At 39.6% G+C, this 14,693-nt stretch overlaps 1 protein-coding gene across 2 annotated transcripts in view; it reads left to right on the forward strand.

Moving 5' to 3' along the window:
* Positions 1-14,693, forward strand: part of tnfsf10l (TNF superfamily member 10, like) — a 103,721-nt gene continuing 89,028 nt past the window's right edge. For both annotated transcript variants that reach the window (XM_041779851.1, XM_041779853.1), the window contains exon 1: positions 1-478. In XM_041779851.1, coding sequence (XP_041635785.1) covers positions 230-478 — 249 coding nt within the window. In that variant the 5' untranslated portion in view covers positions 1-229. The remainder of the gene's footprint in view (positions 479-14,693) is intronic.

Raw genomic sequence — 14,693 nt, forward strand, 5'->3', positions numbered from 1 at the left:
CCAGCGCTGCCTCCTCTAACAGCAGCAGTTCCTCTTTACGCACAGACATGGACAGATCCTCACTCTGACTTCACCAGGTCGTCTTCTCCCTACTCCACCAGAGCTCCGAGTGAACAGCTCTTCTTGCTGCAGCGGACGCATGGAGATCTAACTTTGCTTCCCATTTTGTTGCTCAATCCCCGTGGAAGTTCTTGTTGTTTTGCTGTTCCCTTGGTTTTTGATTCTCTTTATGGTCTGCTCATGCGTCGGGAATGCCATGGCCACTCCGAGCGCACAGCAGCAGCACCAGGATTATTACAGATCGGTGAGCAGCGAGTCCACCACCTATATGATGGTCCCTGCCGGCGGGCCAAACAGCACGGCGCGCCGGGAAGCGCCGTCCAAGATGTGGGTGGCGATGGTGGTGATTGTGGTGGTGGTGCTGCAGATCGCCTCCACCACGGGGCTCTTTCTCTACCTAAACATGTCCATATCGCAGGTAAGAGCTGGCTAGCATTTACTTTTTGGGGCAACACGTGGGTGCTTTGTGCAGAAGGTTTACTTTTCTTGAAGTGAACGCAGCAGAAATACGCCAGTCCAGTTTATGTGCGTTGAAATCGTTGTAATGCGAGTTGACACTTATAAAAATCCAAATTTGTACACGAAAGCTTTAAAAAAGTTGACTCTTCCTTTAATATATACCCGCTTAAGTTTATATTTCATGTCGAAATTATCTTTTACGCGTCTAAACTGAAAGTGAACGCCAGAAAATTTGAATTTATGTTGAAATATTCCACACAAGTCATGGCGTTTGTCCACATGACCACTCAAAGTGTCTAAGAGAATACAAAAGTGCCACAAACCTCCACCATATGCTCCATGACATGAAGTACAACAACTTAAGAGAGTAATTTATGTCTTGAAAAGTGTTGACGCATTTCGCCCCCGCGTTTGACTCGCCAGGCGCTTCGAAAACACTTTTGCATGACTTGACTTGTTTAACAGTTTTAAGTTACAAGCAGTCAAAGCCAAAGGAGAGAAATGTCCTGCTAGCAGCGTTTAAACTGTATGACTTGCCTCATTAATGGGGCATATTGTAGCTATTTACGCAGCAAGTACAGTCTGAGGGTATTGCAGCCAGTAGGCTTGCTTTTAAGTAGGTTACAGATGTGTGCAGAAGTGAAATATGCAGGTCAGTAAGGGAGGTGTGAGCTTATAGTGCCTTATCCCCTGGGGTAAACACAAACAGATAGGGATAAAGGGCTTTAAAGTAGTTGCATTTTGCCATTAGGACAATATTTTCAAATGTTCAAATGGAGGGACTTAATTTTACTCTCTTGGAAAGTCAGATTTTTTGTCATTGCACCTTTTAACAACATTAGAAAGTGCCCCTGCAGATGAGAATTATGGCTCCCAAGATTGAGAAAAAATAATCATATTACAACAGTAAACAGGAAGCACAAGGACTGTGTGGCGTTATAGAACACATTTGTTCCGGTAAGTTTATTGTGGCTGGCATTGCTTCACTAAAGTCGCACTAAGCCCGTACTCTCCATTCATGTTGGCCAGTTTAATGAGGGCACTACCATTTTCAGAACATCAAATAGGGATGAATTATACTGTATTATTTGCTTCGCTATCAGCTGTAAATATTGGCTGTACATTCTGTAAAATTTGACTTATATTTTCCCCTATCAGCTGTAAATGTAAGCCTATATCGGCTGTAAATTTTGGCCTGTATCAGCTGTAAATTTGCCCTATATTGGCCATAAAATTTGGGCTGTTATACGTGTAAATTTGTACTAAATCAGCTTCCAGTATCAGCCTGCGTCTGCTGTAAAGATTGCCTTGTATTGGCTGAACATTTTGACTTATATCTGCTGTATATTTCAGCCTATGTTGATTGCAAATGCAAGCCTATGTTGGCTGTAATAATTGGCCTGTACTAGGTGTACATTTTGACCCACAGTTGCTTGAATATCAGCCTATATCTGCTGTAAATTTTGGCCTGTGCTGGCTGCAAGGTTTGACTTATATCTCTTGTAAAATTTGGCTTACGTTCGTGGCAAATGCTAGCCTATATTGGCTGTAACTGATGTCTTGTCCTGGATGTAAATTTTGACCTACATCAGCTTGAATATCAGCCTATATCTGCTCTTTTGGCCTGTATTAGCTGTAAAGTGCAACCTTTTATCTGTTGTAAATTTCGGCCTATGTTGATGGCAAATGTTTGCCTATATTGGCTGTAAATTTCAGCCTAAATTGGCTGTAAATATTTTCCCATATCAGCTGTAAGTAAGACCTGTATTGGCTGTGAATGTTTGCTTTTATCGACTGTTAATATTAGCTTATAGTGACTGGCAGTATTGACATATCAGCCATAAAAATAGCTCAAATTGTCTGTAGATTTGACCTGTACTGTCTGTAAATATTTGCTGCATGTTTAAATAAGTTTGTGGAGTTTTAGGTAGGGCCAACAGACCTACATGTCTTATTTCATCCTCATTCCTTATACTTCAGAGTGTGTATTTAGGACTGAAGTTTTGGGTCTGAACTACATTTCTACATCAATATTGATATTGGCTATAAATTATTTGGAAAAATGGGCCTACCCACAAAAAAATCCAATGTTGGACATCCCTTTAAACCTGATTGATTGTCCAGCCCTACCTTCAGGGCTACCTACTTATAATAAATAAATCTTGAAGCCCTTTGGAGTGCATGGCTCCAGGCAGTTGCCTTCTTTTGTGTTATGGTAAGACCGCCTACATCCATAGACCTGTGCATACCTTGTTCCACACAGATGGACAAATCAGTGTTGCAAGAATGGAGGATTGCTTTGGTGCTTCATTTGGTCTGACAAACCAGGACGTGTTTGTGATTTATGTATTTTTCTCATTGCATGGTACATAGAACTCGTAAATGGGATGGTCATGGTCAAAACAGGACGTACGGCCCCCTTTATTTTGCCTGAATGTGCCTTCCTGTACCACATTAGTGAAGAAAGAGGCCTTTGCTGGAAAATTTGCATGGCTTAAGCGTGGTTTGTCCCTCCAGAAATCAATTAGCAGAGCTGCTGTCGCTGCCACATTCAGTGAAAGCGAGAGCCGACCTTTGCAGTGAAAGTTATGACTCCTAAAGCACAAGCAGTGGATTGTGTTCAGCTCTGTTTTATCAGATTTCAGTGTCCTCCTTTCTCCGTTGAGGGTTTTATCAGAGAGCAACTTAAATGCCTAATATGATACATAAGGAATACCAGAGGGTTAAATATGTGTTAAGGTGAGGTCTACTGAAACATATGGTTTCTGATACACCTCATGGGAAGTTCATGCACTGTCCGTTTAGCAAATCTGCAGAGACGAAGAAGGAAATTGATGTATGAATCGCAGCAAGAGTCCAGTTTAGACTGTAACGCTACTCCGTAAGAGAGCGGGCTGCATCTCGGCATGAGAGTAAACATCTGTAAGAAGTCAAGGTGGGAAATGTGTCATGCTTTCCGCCCCCCTGCAGGGACAATAACTCACACAGGTGTGCTACAGACAGCTCTCATGCACATGTGTCCTACACCGGTGCTGTAGATCATTTAAAGGGGAAATGGAAAGCCTGAGCGTCCCTCTGCTGTGTATTCTAAAGCATGTGATGTCTGAAGAGGGACGTTTTTCAACTTTTCCTCATGAGAAAAAGGAGAGAAAAATGATATCTGATGTTTAGTTAAAGCTTTGGCCATGAAATGAAGCTTTTTAGCTAATGCTTCATAAGCCAGTGGGAGTTCACCAGAAAGGATTAGCATTTGTACACAAAATCAGCTGAATCAGTGACTAGAGTGAAACATTTCCAGATGATTTTTGGTGTACTGTAAAAGGCACGTCAGTGTTATTTTACAATGAATTTTTAACCGCAGGAAGATTTTCAGTCAGCAGTAATTTGAATCTGAGGTTCACTGAGAAAGAAGCTAAGCTAATAGTTGCGTTAGCTAAACATACTGCCTCATTATCACTGCTGAAGAACAAGATAGTCTTCTAGCATTAAAATGTTTTTGCTTATTATTTTAACCAGCCACCCTTACCTTCCTTAATGCCTGTGAGAAGTAAGTGATAAGGCCATGACATTTCTTAAGAAAGAAGCTAAGCTAATAGTGTTAGCATAGTGCCTCACTGCTTAAGAACAAGTTAGTCCTTTAGCATTAAAAAGTTTTACTTAGTATTTCATCCTTACCTTGTGTAACTGCTGGGAGAAGTAAGAGATGAGGCTCTGAAACTTCTTAAGAAAGAAGCTAAGCTAACAGCGGCATTAGCAGGGCATTCTGCCCCCATAGCAACGCTAAGGACGACTAGTCTTTCAGCTTCAAAATGTTTTACTTATTTTTTAGCCAGCTGCACTTACCTTGTTGTAACTGCTTTGAGAAGTAAGAGATTAGCCTCTGAAACTTCTTAAGAAGCTAAGCTAATAGTGGCGTTAGCTAGGGATACTGCCTGTAAGGCACTGCTGTAGAGCACAAAACGGTTAACTTGTTTAGCATCTTAACCCATCATCCTTAACTTGTCTAACTGTGTAAAGAGGAACAGATCTGAATCTAAAGTTTGTTGAGAAAGAAGCTAAGCTAATAGTAGCATTAGCTTTGGATACTTTCTGAATATCACTGACCACAAACAAGCTAGTCTTTTAGCCTAATACATTTCTGCTTTGTAGTTAAACCAACAATCCTTGCCATGTGTAATTGCTGGAAAATGTAAGAGGTTAGACTCTGAAATTTCTTGAGAGAGAAGCCAAGCTAATAGTGGCGTAAAGCACATGCTTCCTCCCTAGCACTGCTGAAGAACAACTTTTAGCAACTTTTAACTTTAAAAATAGTTTTTCTTATTGTTCTAACTAGCTGCTCTTACCTTGTCTAAACGCTGTGAGGAAGAAGAGATCAGAATCTGAAGTTCCTTTAGAAAGAAGCTAAGCTAAAGAGGCACTGCTGAAGAACAAACAACCTGCATTGAAACTGTGTTATCATTTTATTGGTCATCCTTACCACATCTAACCGTTGTAAAGAGGAATAAATCTGAAGTGTTTTTGGCAGAGAAGCTAAGCTAACAGTAGTGCTAACCAGGCATACTACCTCTTAAGCACGCCAAAGGAACAGACAATTGACTTGAAAATGTTTTGCTACGTGTTTTAACTGGTCATTCTTAACTTGTAATGGATGTAACCAGGAATAGATGTGACCGTGGCTCCAGCCTCTCTGCAAACCCTGGACAGGATAAGCTGAGTAGGTAATGGATCGATGGATAGCATCAAAAATTACCAATGCCTTTAAGTAACAACAGATGTCCGGTCAAATTTTAACCCCAAACAAGAGAAAGCAGGAGCAGCGGTGGTCCATTCAGGCTGGTAGGTCTCCTAAAGATGCATAACTTGAGTGTCTAACATGCAGTTTCGCTTACACAGAGACAGAGCAAAGTAGGATGCAAAAGCACATTTTTGCTACCATATTTGTGCAAATTTAGGCAGTGTGCAGGAGATTTCTTGCAACTGTTGGTGCTTTAAAAACGAGAAAATACCCAATATGTGGTGAATATACTCCTATGTATGTAGCCATGCTATTAAAACAAACATCAATATCATCAGGATAGTATTTAAGGTAGAGAAACAACAACTTGACCATATAAAACTGTAGAGCAGGGGTCATCAAGTACATTTGCACAAGGGCCAGATTTAGTCCTGACAGAAACTCTGGAGGCCAGACTTTCAAATAAACAAAAATTAAATCTGTATTTTGGTCTGATTAACATATAATTGTAGTAGTATTTTTATTTTATTTTAAAACGTAGGACATTTTTAGGCATTACCAGTGAGTTCTATCCCTATTGTCTATAACGCAGCAGGCCACAAGGAGACAGGCCTGACAACAGAATTGACTGGGCCCTCCCTAATTGTAATGCAGTACCAGTATTAATTTATTTTCGACACTTTAACCCAACTTTAGCAAGATTTTAACCCCTTTTAAACCACTTTCCTGTATGTTTTATTCCCTTTGTGTCACTCTTTTATCCATTTTAGCCACTTTTCTTCTATTTTCACAACTTTATAACCCTTTTTCATTCATTTTTTGCATTAGTTTTTGCCACTTTTAACCAATGTTTGATACTTTTTGTCCCTTTTTTGCCTCTCGCACCAATTTATTTTTGCCACATTTTAACCTCTTTTTACCACTTTTCTGCCAATTTTTGTCCCTTTGTGCCACTAATCTCCCATTTTTGCTACTCTCTCACCCGTTTTCACCACTTTATCTGGTCATTTTTGCAACATTTCTGCCAACCTTAACCCTGTTTTTTAAAATATCTACTAATTATGACTGACAAGTGCATTTCTGTAAAATCAGGTCAAATTTTAAGTCATTCTAAAACTATTTCAATATTAATATTCCAATATTTGGGATGGATTTAATAGCTGCAGACATTTAAAGACCACAACATCTTCTTTTCCTGCTTTTCTGAACGTAATGCTCTTTTGGGGGCCAGAAAGGAAGTTTTGGGGGGCCTTAAATGGGCCCCGGGCCACCAGTTGATGATCAGTGTAGAGTGTAAGGTATTGGTTTGTTCGAACTAAACCTTCAATTGCATTTTAAAGATGGTCGGAATCAGATTATCGGCATTCTTGGTGTCACCTTCAAAAAACAGTTAAAATGCGTCGAATCATGACAATGACTGATGCTGAATTGGCATTAATTTGAATAAATCCTTTGGTTGCTGATAGAAAAAAAAAGTTTGAGTGACTCTTAAGACCACTCAAGAGTTCTTAGAGAAGATTCTGGTACTAATCATGCTAGAAGTCCTGCTGACTTCTCCTCTTGGTTTATGGGCGTCCTACCATGAGAGGAACTTTAAATGAAGGCAAATCTATGGAGTTTGGCGGCGTCTGCTTCCAATTGGCCTCCTGGCATGGAAGCAAACCTACATCATCAGAGTCAGCTGTAGAAACAGTCTTTACATACTTTACGTAGCACTAAATAAAAACTATACATGTTTTTCTCTGGGTTAGTTTCTGCATGTTTTGTCTGGCACGCTAGAGCTGGCAGGAAATCACATAGAGAACATTTCAGAGATGATACTGGACAGAGACGGATGAAAAACACCCAGCTATGTATCTTGAATGTGGGGAATCCCCCGGTTCTCATGCGAAGGCTGGCTATTTTTAATCTGGAAACAGGCCGCTCTTTGAATGCAGCACAGCTACACCCCCCCAGTGCCAGGCCGGTTAAGACAAAAGATGCTTCAAACAATAAACGCAGCACAATGGGGAATGCTCCTGTGTTGGCTCAAAGCTGCAGCGCTCACACACAAGCAAACAAATGCATGTAAATGTGGAAGCTTCCGGACCCCACATGCATGTGTGCCCACGGTTTTACTGCTGGTTCTGGCTCTTCTTACAAACCCCTGGCTCACTTTTACACTTGAACAACTTACAATGGAGGGAGTATGTTTGAGTTGTGGGCTGTTTGTTGGACAAATTCAGACATTTTAAGATGTTTTAAGATTATGAAAGCCCTTAGTTTTGCCGGTCTACTGATGCTATCCATGTCCTCAAATTCCCTACCAAAACTTTTCTAGCAAGCCTGGAACTTGGGAGACTTTCCAGAGTCTTTAAAGATTAAATCCATGCCAGCTACTCCAATATTGAAGGTCTTCTTGTCAGTTTTTCAGTCCATTTTTGATCCTTTTTTTAACGCTGTTTTTGTCACTTTTAAACCCTCTCCACTACTTTTTCTGCCTGTTTTTGCCACATCTAAACCAGTTCTTGGCACTCTCCACCTATTCTTGCCTCTGCTGACCCACTTTTTTCCATTATTAACCCCTTTTCACCACTTTCATGACCATTTCCTATCGATTTTTCCCAGTTTAACCACATTGCCCTATCTGTTCTTTCCATTTTTGCTGGTTTAACCAATTTCTGCCACTTTTCTGCCTATTTTTTCTGCCTCAGTTAACAATTTTTGCCAGTTTTAACCATTTTTTCATACTTTTATTAAATTCAACACTTTTCACCACTTTTTGCAACTTTTAGGCCAATATTGCAACTGTTAATCCATTTTCCATTGGATGGAAGGATAGGCTCTGACTCACCCAGACATGCAACAATACACCGGCTGTGTGTGTGTGTGTGGTCTGATACACACTGAAGAAGGTGTAGATTCATGTTAAAGTGTGTGGTCCATTTAGCTCCAATAAAGGACAGCACTTCATCTTATCTGGCTGTTTGTGTGATTTAAGTGCACTTTTATGCAGATGATCTTTTGCTTTATCTCTACATTGTTAGATGATCCCCAGGAATAAGATATCACGAAACTGAAATTATGATCCAAAGCTGACAGCCCCTGTCAGATTTAGGCTGTACAGTCCTAAGACTCAGCAGCAAATAGAGTAATAAGGGCGGTATTAGAGGTCTTAACCTCTCTGACAACCATTTGATTTAATTTCTAGAGATTACAGTCTTCGAGGCTAATCTGGTGTGACTTCAAAGGATCTGCTTAATGCACTGAATCCTTGTGAGTGTATCCTGTTTGCTAGGTTGGCAGTTATAAGTTCAACACAGGCAACAGTTGTCACTGCTGAGAATAGACTGGAGAACGAGGAGAAACTGCGCAATCAAACTCAAGTTTACTTTAGCTTTCTACTTAAAAAATGCACACTTTACTTTGCCATGCATTACATGTGAACTCTGTTATAGCTTACTTCACTGGACAACCCAACCCATTTTAAAGTGTCAGCTAAGGGGATGGGAAACTGAGACCGCCTTTTAGACCTTTTTGTGATTTTTTTTCCTATTTTTTTTGCCAATTTATCAACATTTTGCCCATTTTAGCAGCTTTTTGCCATTTTATTCCTATTTTGGCCACTTTTTTTGGCCAACTCGTATCAATTTTCTTTCATTTTGACCCTTATTGCCACTTTTTTTTTTTGGCCCTTTTTGCCACTTTTTATTTTCACTCATAACAAATTCTTAACACTTTTGCCCACTTTTACAACTATCTTGCCACTTTTTGTTGATTTTTTGCCACTTGTATTTGCCACTCCTGCCCTTTTTTTCTTATAACTTTATGCCCATTTATTCCCCTTTTTTGAAACTTTGAATTTATTTAGCACTCTTTGCCATATAACCAATTTATGTCCTTTTTTGCTTGCTTTTTGCCCATTTTAGCAACTTTTTTTTTTTTTTGCCACTTTTAGCTTATTTTGGCCTCCATGTCCATAATTTTCTTGCCTTTCAATTATCTAAGCCACTTTTTTGCCATTTTTAAACCTTTTTGGCCATTTTGTTTTTTGGACCAAATCTATCCAATTTTTTTGTTGCCTTTTTTCCCCTTTTTACCACTTTGTTTTACCCATTTTTGTCATTTCTTGTTGCCACTTTTACCCCATTTTTGCCATGTTTTGTCGCTTCCCCCTTTTTGCCACTCACTTTTGCCACTTTAACACATTTTTGCCAATTTTCCACCATTTTTTGTCTCATTTAACAATTACATAATAATTTTCCATTAAGTTGTCTTAGTTTTCTCAGCTTTATTTTCTTTTATCCTGATGCCTGTTCATATTATGGCTTAGCTATGAAGTCTGACATTAATGATACGGGTGGTTATTAATCAGGTTAAAAATGAAATAAGGTTTTCCTTGCTGTATTTACAATGCACCATGATTTTGCTGACCTCCATTCCCCCAGAATGACGAGGCCCTAGGAAGCGAATACAAAGAAAACAACCAACATACTTACTGATGATGTTTGCAAATAAATAGTTATTGATTTTTTTGGTTGGATTTTCTTTTATGAAAGAGGAAGACAGAATATTTAACACAGAACACGTCCCTGAGCCTGAATGAAACCAATTGCTAGAACTGTGCGGTTTTACGGCTCCAACCACTGGGCCACATGTTGCTTGAATTTCAGAGTTGGCTTTGCAGAGCCTCAGCTGTCTCAGTTGGGGACTGTGGACGTGTTTCCTCCAGCGTGCAGCGACTTCAGACTGAGAAATCTGCTCAGTAAATACCCTCTATTTACATTCATTCTCAGTCTGACCTCCCTGTGTGGCCAAGACATTTTTGACACAGCCTCCTATAGTGTTCTATAGAACCGTATGAGACAGTTTTTCCATTAGGGCATAAATCTGCAGAATATTTACTCCAGAGATTCACACTGGATCAGGTTTTATTAGACGAGGCTAGCGTTAAAGAATCAATGGATGCCCGAGCAGGAATGTGAGGGCGACACGTGTGTTTAATACGGGGGGTTTGACCTCCTTGTGTGTTTTCCTTTGTGTCTGAGTAAGAGAGCGACAGGCGTACAGTCATCATGAGAGACTAATAGAAAGTCAAATCAAATCCGTCACTCCAAATATTTAGATTTAATCCAAAGCTGCTAATATAAACCTCCCACAGCAGACTCCACAGCCAAAACACACAACTCTACCTCAATCTTTCTCTCTCTCTAACACACCTTTTTATTCTCTCTCTCCCCCCGTAGTCCCTCTGTGTTATGGTTCATGTCCACATTGAGAATCGGGTTACAGTCAGTTTTAGGGCTCCAGGCAGGAGGGGGTGAATTTTTCAGGAATGACACAAGCAGTTTTTTCTTTTATGAGGTACAAGTTAAGTGACTCTTTGGCAGAAATGTATGCTGGTGTATGTGTGCATCCAAACAAGCCTTGGGCACGTCTCCGTAGTTATGTAAGGTGTTAGAACGCGTGTAACACTAAAAGGAACAACAGGGACCAAATCTGACAAGAATGACAATAAGTAACTTCTGGAAGTTTCTGTATAACAGGCTTGTTGGCTGTAGGGAGAGGGCGGGATATTTTGAAGTCCACAGAGTCATGAATTGATTAAAGCGCCAAGATTTTACATAAGTTTTGGCACATCTTAAAATACATCAACATGATATTTTTCCCCATAATTTTCAATTGTAATGCACACCTAAATACTACTCGTTTGCGACATACATCCAAATACCCATGAACATACAGGTAATACTTCTTAGTAACCAATCCGAGAAAGTACGCCTCTTCTTATGAATTGAAACCTGATAGGAACCACTTGTTGCCATGGCAACAGAGTATTTTTGACAGTTCTTTTGCCATTCAGTAGTTTGGAGTATGTGTCTGGAGAATTGCCAGGACTACAACAGGACTAGTTTTAAAGCTTCAAGCAGCAATGTCCCTCACACCTGAACAATCAATTGAAAACTTGAGATTTTAACTACTTTGGATCTCTATCTTGTCTAGAATAATCCAGACAAATTCGGAATAATTTGGATGAAACGCCTTGGTTAAGTTCAATCACGTGACACCATCAATTCAGACAAAAACGGCAACCTTAAACCATCATTAACTTGGATCCTTTATACTTTTCACCATGATGATCAAAACATCAAATATTGATAAACTTGTGATGTCCACCTTGTCTAGAATGAGCCTGACAAATTTTGAATAATTTGAATAAACGCCTTGGTTAAGTTCAATCAAATGTGACACCAATGATTCGCCCAAAAACGGCAAACTTAAACTGTAAGTAACTTGGATCCATCACATTTTGTTTTTAACCATGGTCAAAAACTCAAACTTTGAAAAACTTTAGATCTCCAACTTATCTGGGAATGTGGAGTGAAAGGGTGTGAATGGGTCAGCGCTTTGAGTGGTCAGATGACTAGAAAAGCAATATACAAGCTCATGTCGATTTACCATTTACCATTTTTCCATTCTAAAAATACCAATAAAAGTTGATTCAGAGTCTTTGCACACACAGTGCCTTATATACGTCTGCATGCATGCTCCATAGTTTCATGGCCAGGTTGTCTGGATGATGATAAAAAGGAAAGAGATTAGTGGGGACAGAGAGGGAAGACGAGGAAGAACAGAATGTGAGCATGACAATTGAAACAGACTGAATAACAGGGGACAGCAGAGACACATTAGGATTATGAAAATGAACATGGATCATGCTCTAGAATCACTGGATGCTACAGTTGATTGCAATCTATTTGGAAATACGAGAGGAGATAAAGCAGATGTTCTGGAATTTTTTTGCATGCTGAGATACAAGTAGTTATGCTTATGATTTTTTCCTCAGTGTTATTGTAGTGATTTTTAACTAATCCTTTTGATAATCAAACATGCTTAAGTGTGAACCAGAACCCGAATTAAACCCAGATTCTTACGTACTTAACTTAAAAATGTCTGATTTTATGGGGTAGTTTGCAAGTACATTGTGTATTTGACTCCTTTTTTGTTGTATTATCTTTAACCATAAGTTTTCACATTTGCACAGCCTTTTACAAGGAACACTTTGTAATAATGCTTTGATTTGCTAGTAATTCTCTCTTCCTAGACAGTTGACTTGAGAACATGGTGTACCAAATAGTCGTTTTTATCAAATGTCTAGTTTCCTTCCCAAAAAGTATGAAAAACTCTCCCAGAAGTCACATGAACCATTGCACTAAGATCAGAGAGAAGCTGAAAGGAAGAAAGAATCAAGAAAATCTTCACATTATGTCATCTGGTAGACAACAGACACTCAGATCTGCCACACACAGACACGCACGCTTGACATCGGCTTTACAACTCGACACGTGAAAACAGGATATTTGCGTTCCCACGTTGGAATGCTCATTAGGATGTAGCTACAGCTGTGATTGTGTGTGTGGCAGCAGCTGGGGTTGTCTGTGTGTTATCGCTGTGTTTGCAAAGTCAACACGGCTATAAAGGACTGATAACGGATGCTCATATGATGTGAAGAGGCTGAAACCACAAACATCTGATATCATTGCAGCTAGGCTCTCTCTATACACCTGCTCAATCATTAACATTTTTTTAGAGATGTTTACAATGATATATATACTCTAGTAGCTGTTATTTCAGGCAGATTAGATACATTAGTAAAATTTAATAATGTCTTTGGTTAATTAAAAATAGAAAGCTATGAAAATAAATGAGTTACAGTGCAACAAATTGTATTTTTTATTATTATTTTTTTAATTCTAAGAGGAATTTTGTAATGAATTCTTTATACAACCTCATCCTGGGGTGTTTTGCATATTTGATCAGGATTCATACTGGTTGCCTCCTTTCGAGTTCTTCCAGGTGGGTCCAACCAGGAGACCCCAGGGTAGACCCAGAACTCAGTGAAGGGACTATATATCCCCTCAGGCCTGAGTAAGCCTACAGATCCCCAAGGAGAAAGTTATTTGGGCAGAAAGATTGTGGGTGGATTTTACCAGACCTGTAGGGGGTTTCCAGGGCAGCATATGGCTGTGCTATGCACAGAGCAAACTCTGAGCCTAACTCGGAAAGGTCTGATAGGTATTTGATTAGGATTCATACTGGTTGCCTCCTTTAGTGTTCTTCCAGGTGGGTCCAACCAGGAGGAGACCCCAGCGTAGACCTATAACTTGTTGAAGGGACTATATATCCCCTCAGGCCTAAATAAGCCCATGGATACCCAAGAAGAAAGTTTTTTTGGGTGGATTTTACCAGCCCTGAAAGGGGCCTCCAGGGCAGCATAGAGCTGTGACATACAGTTTGGATGGATTTGTAAAAGATTAAATTGTGATTAGGCAAGACCAGCAGGTGAACCAGTGTTTGTTAGGCTGTATGCTGGGACTTCAGAGCACTGCAACGCGTGTAAGACAGAAGAAGGCTCGCCATTAATGAACCAATTCTATGATATTTAAACTTAGTTTGTGTTTTGCTCAAGTGATTATTACAAGAAGGGCAGGCCTTTTCAGTATTTTTTAGAAAGTGCCATGGCAGGACCTGAAAAAATTGGATGCCCAAAATCATCAAAGGAAAGAAACTGATGGAACTGCACTTTTCAATCTTGCTAAGAAACTTTGAGTCAGGATTTTTCCTGTCTCAGTTTGCGAGCCGTGGTAGAATGCAACAAATTATGCACCCAGTGTGACATTGGCATAACAATGAAAGATTAGAGTTTTAAAATAAGGAAATTTGACGGTGAGGAAAATGCTAAAAGGCCAAACAGAAAACACACTGGGCAAAGATGTTTCTTGTTAAGTGGGGATTTTATTTTGGCAGAAAATAAAGGGGAAAAAAAAGCCATGAGCATGGGAGTTTTAGGGAGCGTGCCTGAAAAGAGAACAAACCCTACATCATTAACATTATAAAGAGATGTTTGATTTGGTGCAAATGCATCAGTTTAAGAGACAAGACCAAGAAATGCCTTACAAGACTCATACCAGCCCAGAAAGTTCCTCTTAACTGAGACAGAATGATTTAGGAGATATGAAAAATCTGATTTAACAGCAACAACCTGATCAGTATTAACCTGAAATAAAGTTGTTGGCTCTTGATAAGAGTCAAGCTGATTTGATAATTTGGTTTAGTAGAGTATTGGAGCCCATGCATGAGCTTTTATTCCCTTAAAGGTCTGATAATCAAAAAATCATGCCCATGCCTGCGCAAAACGGTTCAGTTGGGTGAATAAATGGCTCCAGAAACAATCTAATAATATGTGGTGTTACCAGGAAACAGATGTTTGAAGGTTTAATGTATCTAAATTGGAGAGTTGAAGTCCACCTTCATGTTGATCTCCTCCAATGAAATGTCCTCCCCCTCATCCATCCATCTTCCACTATTTCCGATCTGCACTGCCTGAGCCCCATATGGCTCCCATCATATGGAAACCAAATCTTTCCCATACTTTCTATACATGCATCAAATCAATAGA

Source organism: Cheilinus undulatus, linkage group 22 (genome assembly GCF_018320785.1).
Source record: "Cheilinus undulatus linkage group 22, ASM1832078v1, whole genome shotgun sequence".
Classification (NCBI taxonomy): domain Eukaryota; kingdom Metazoa; phylum Chordata; class Actinopteri; order Labriformes; family Labridae; genus Cheilinus; species Cheilinus undulatus.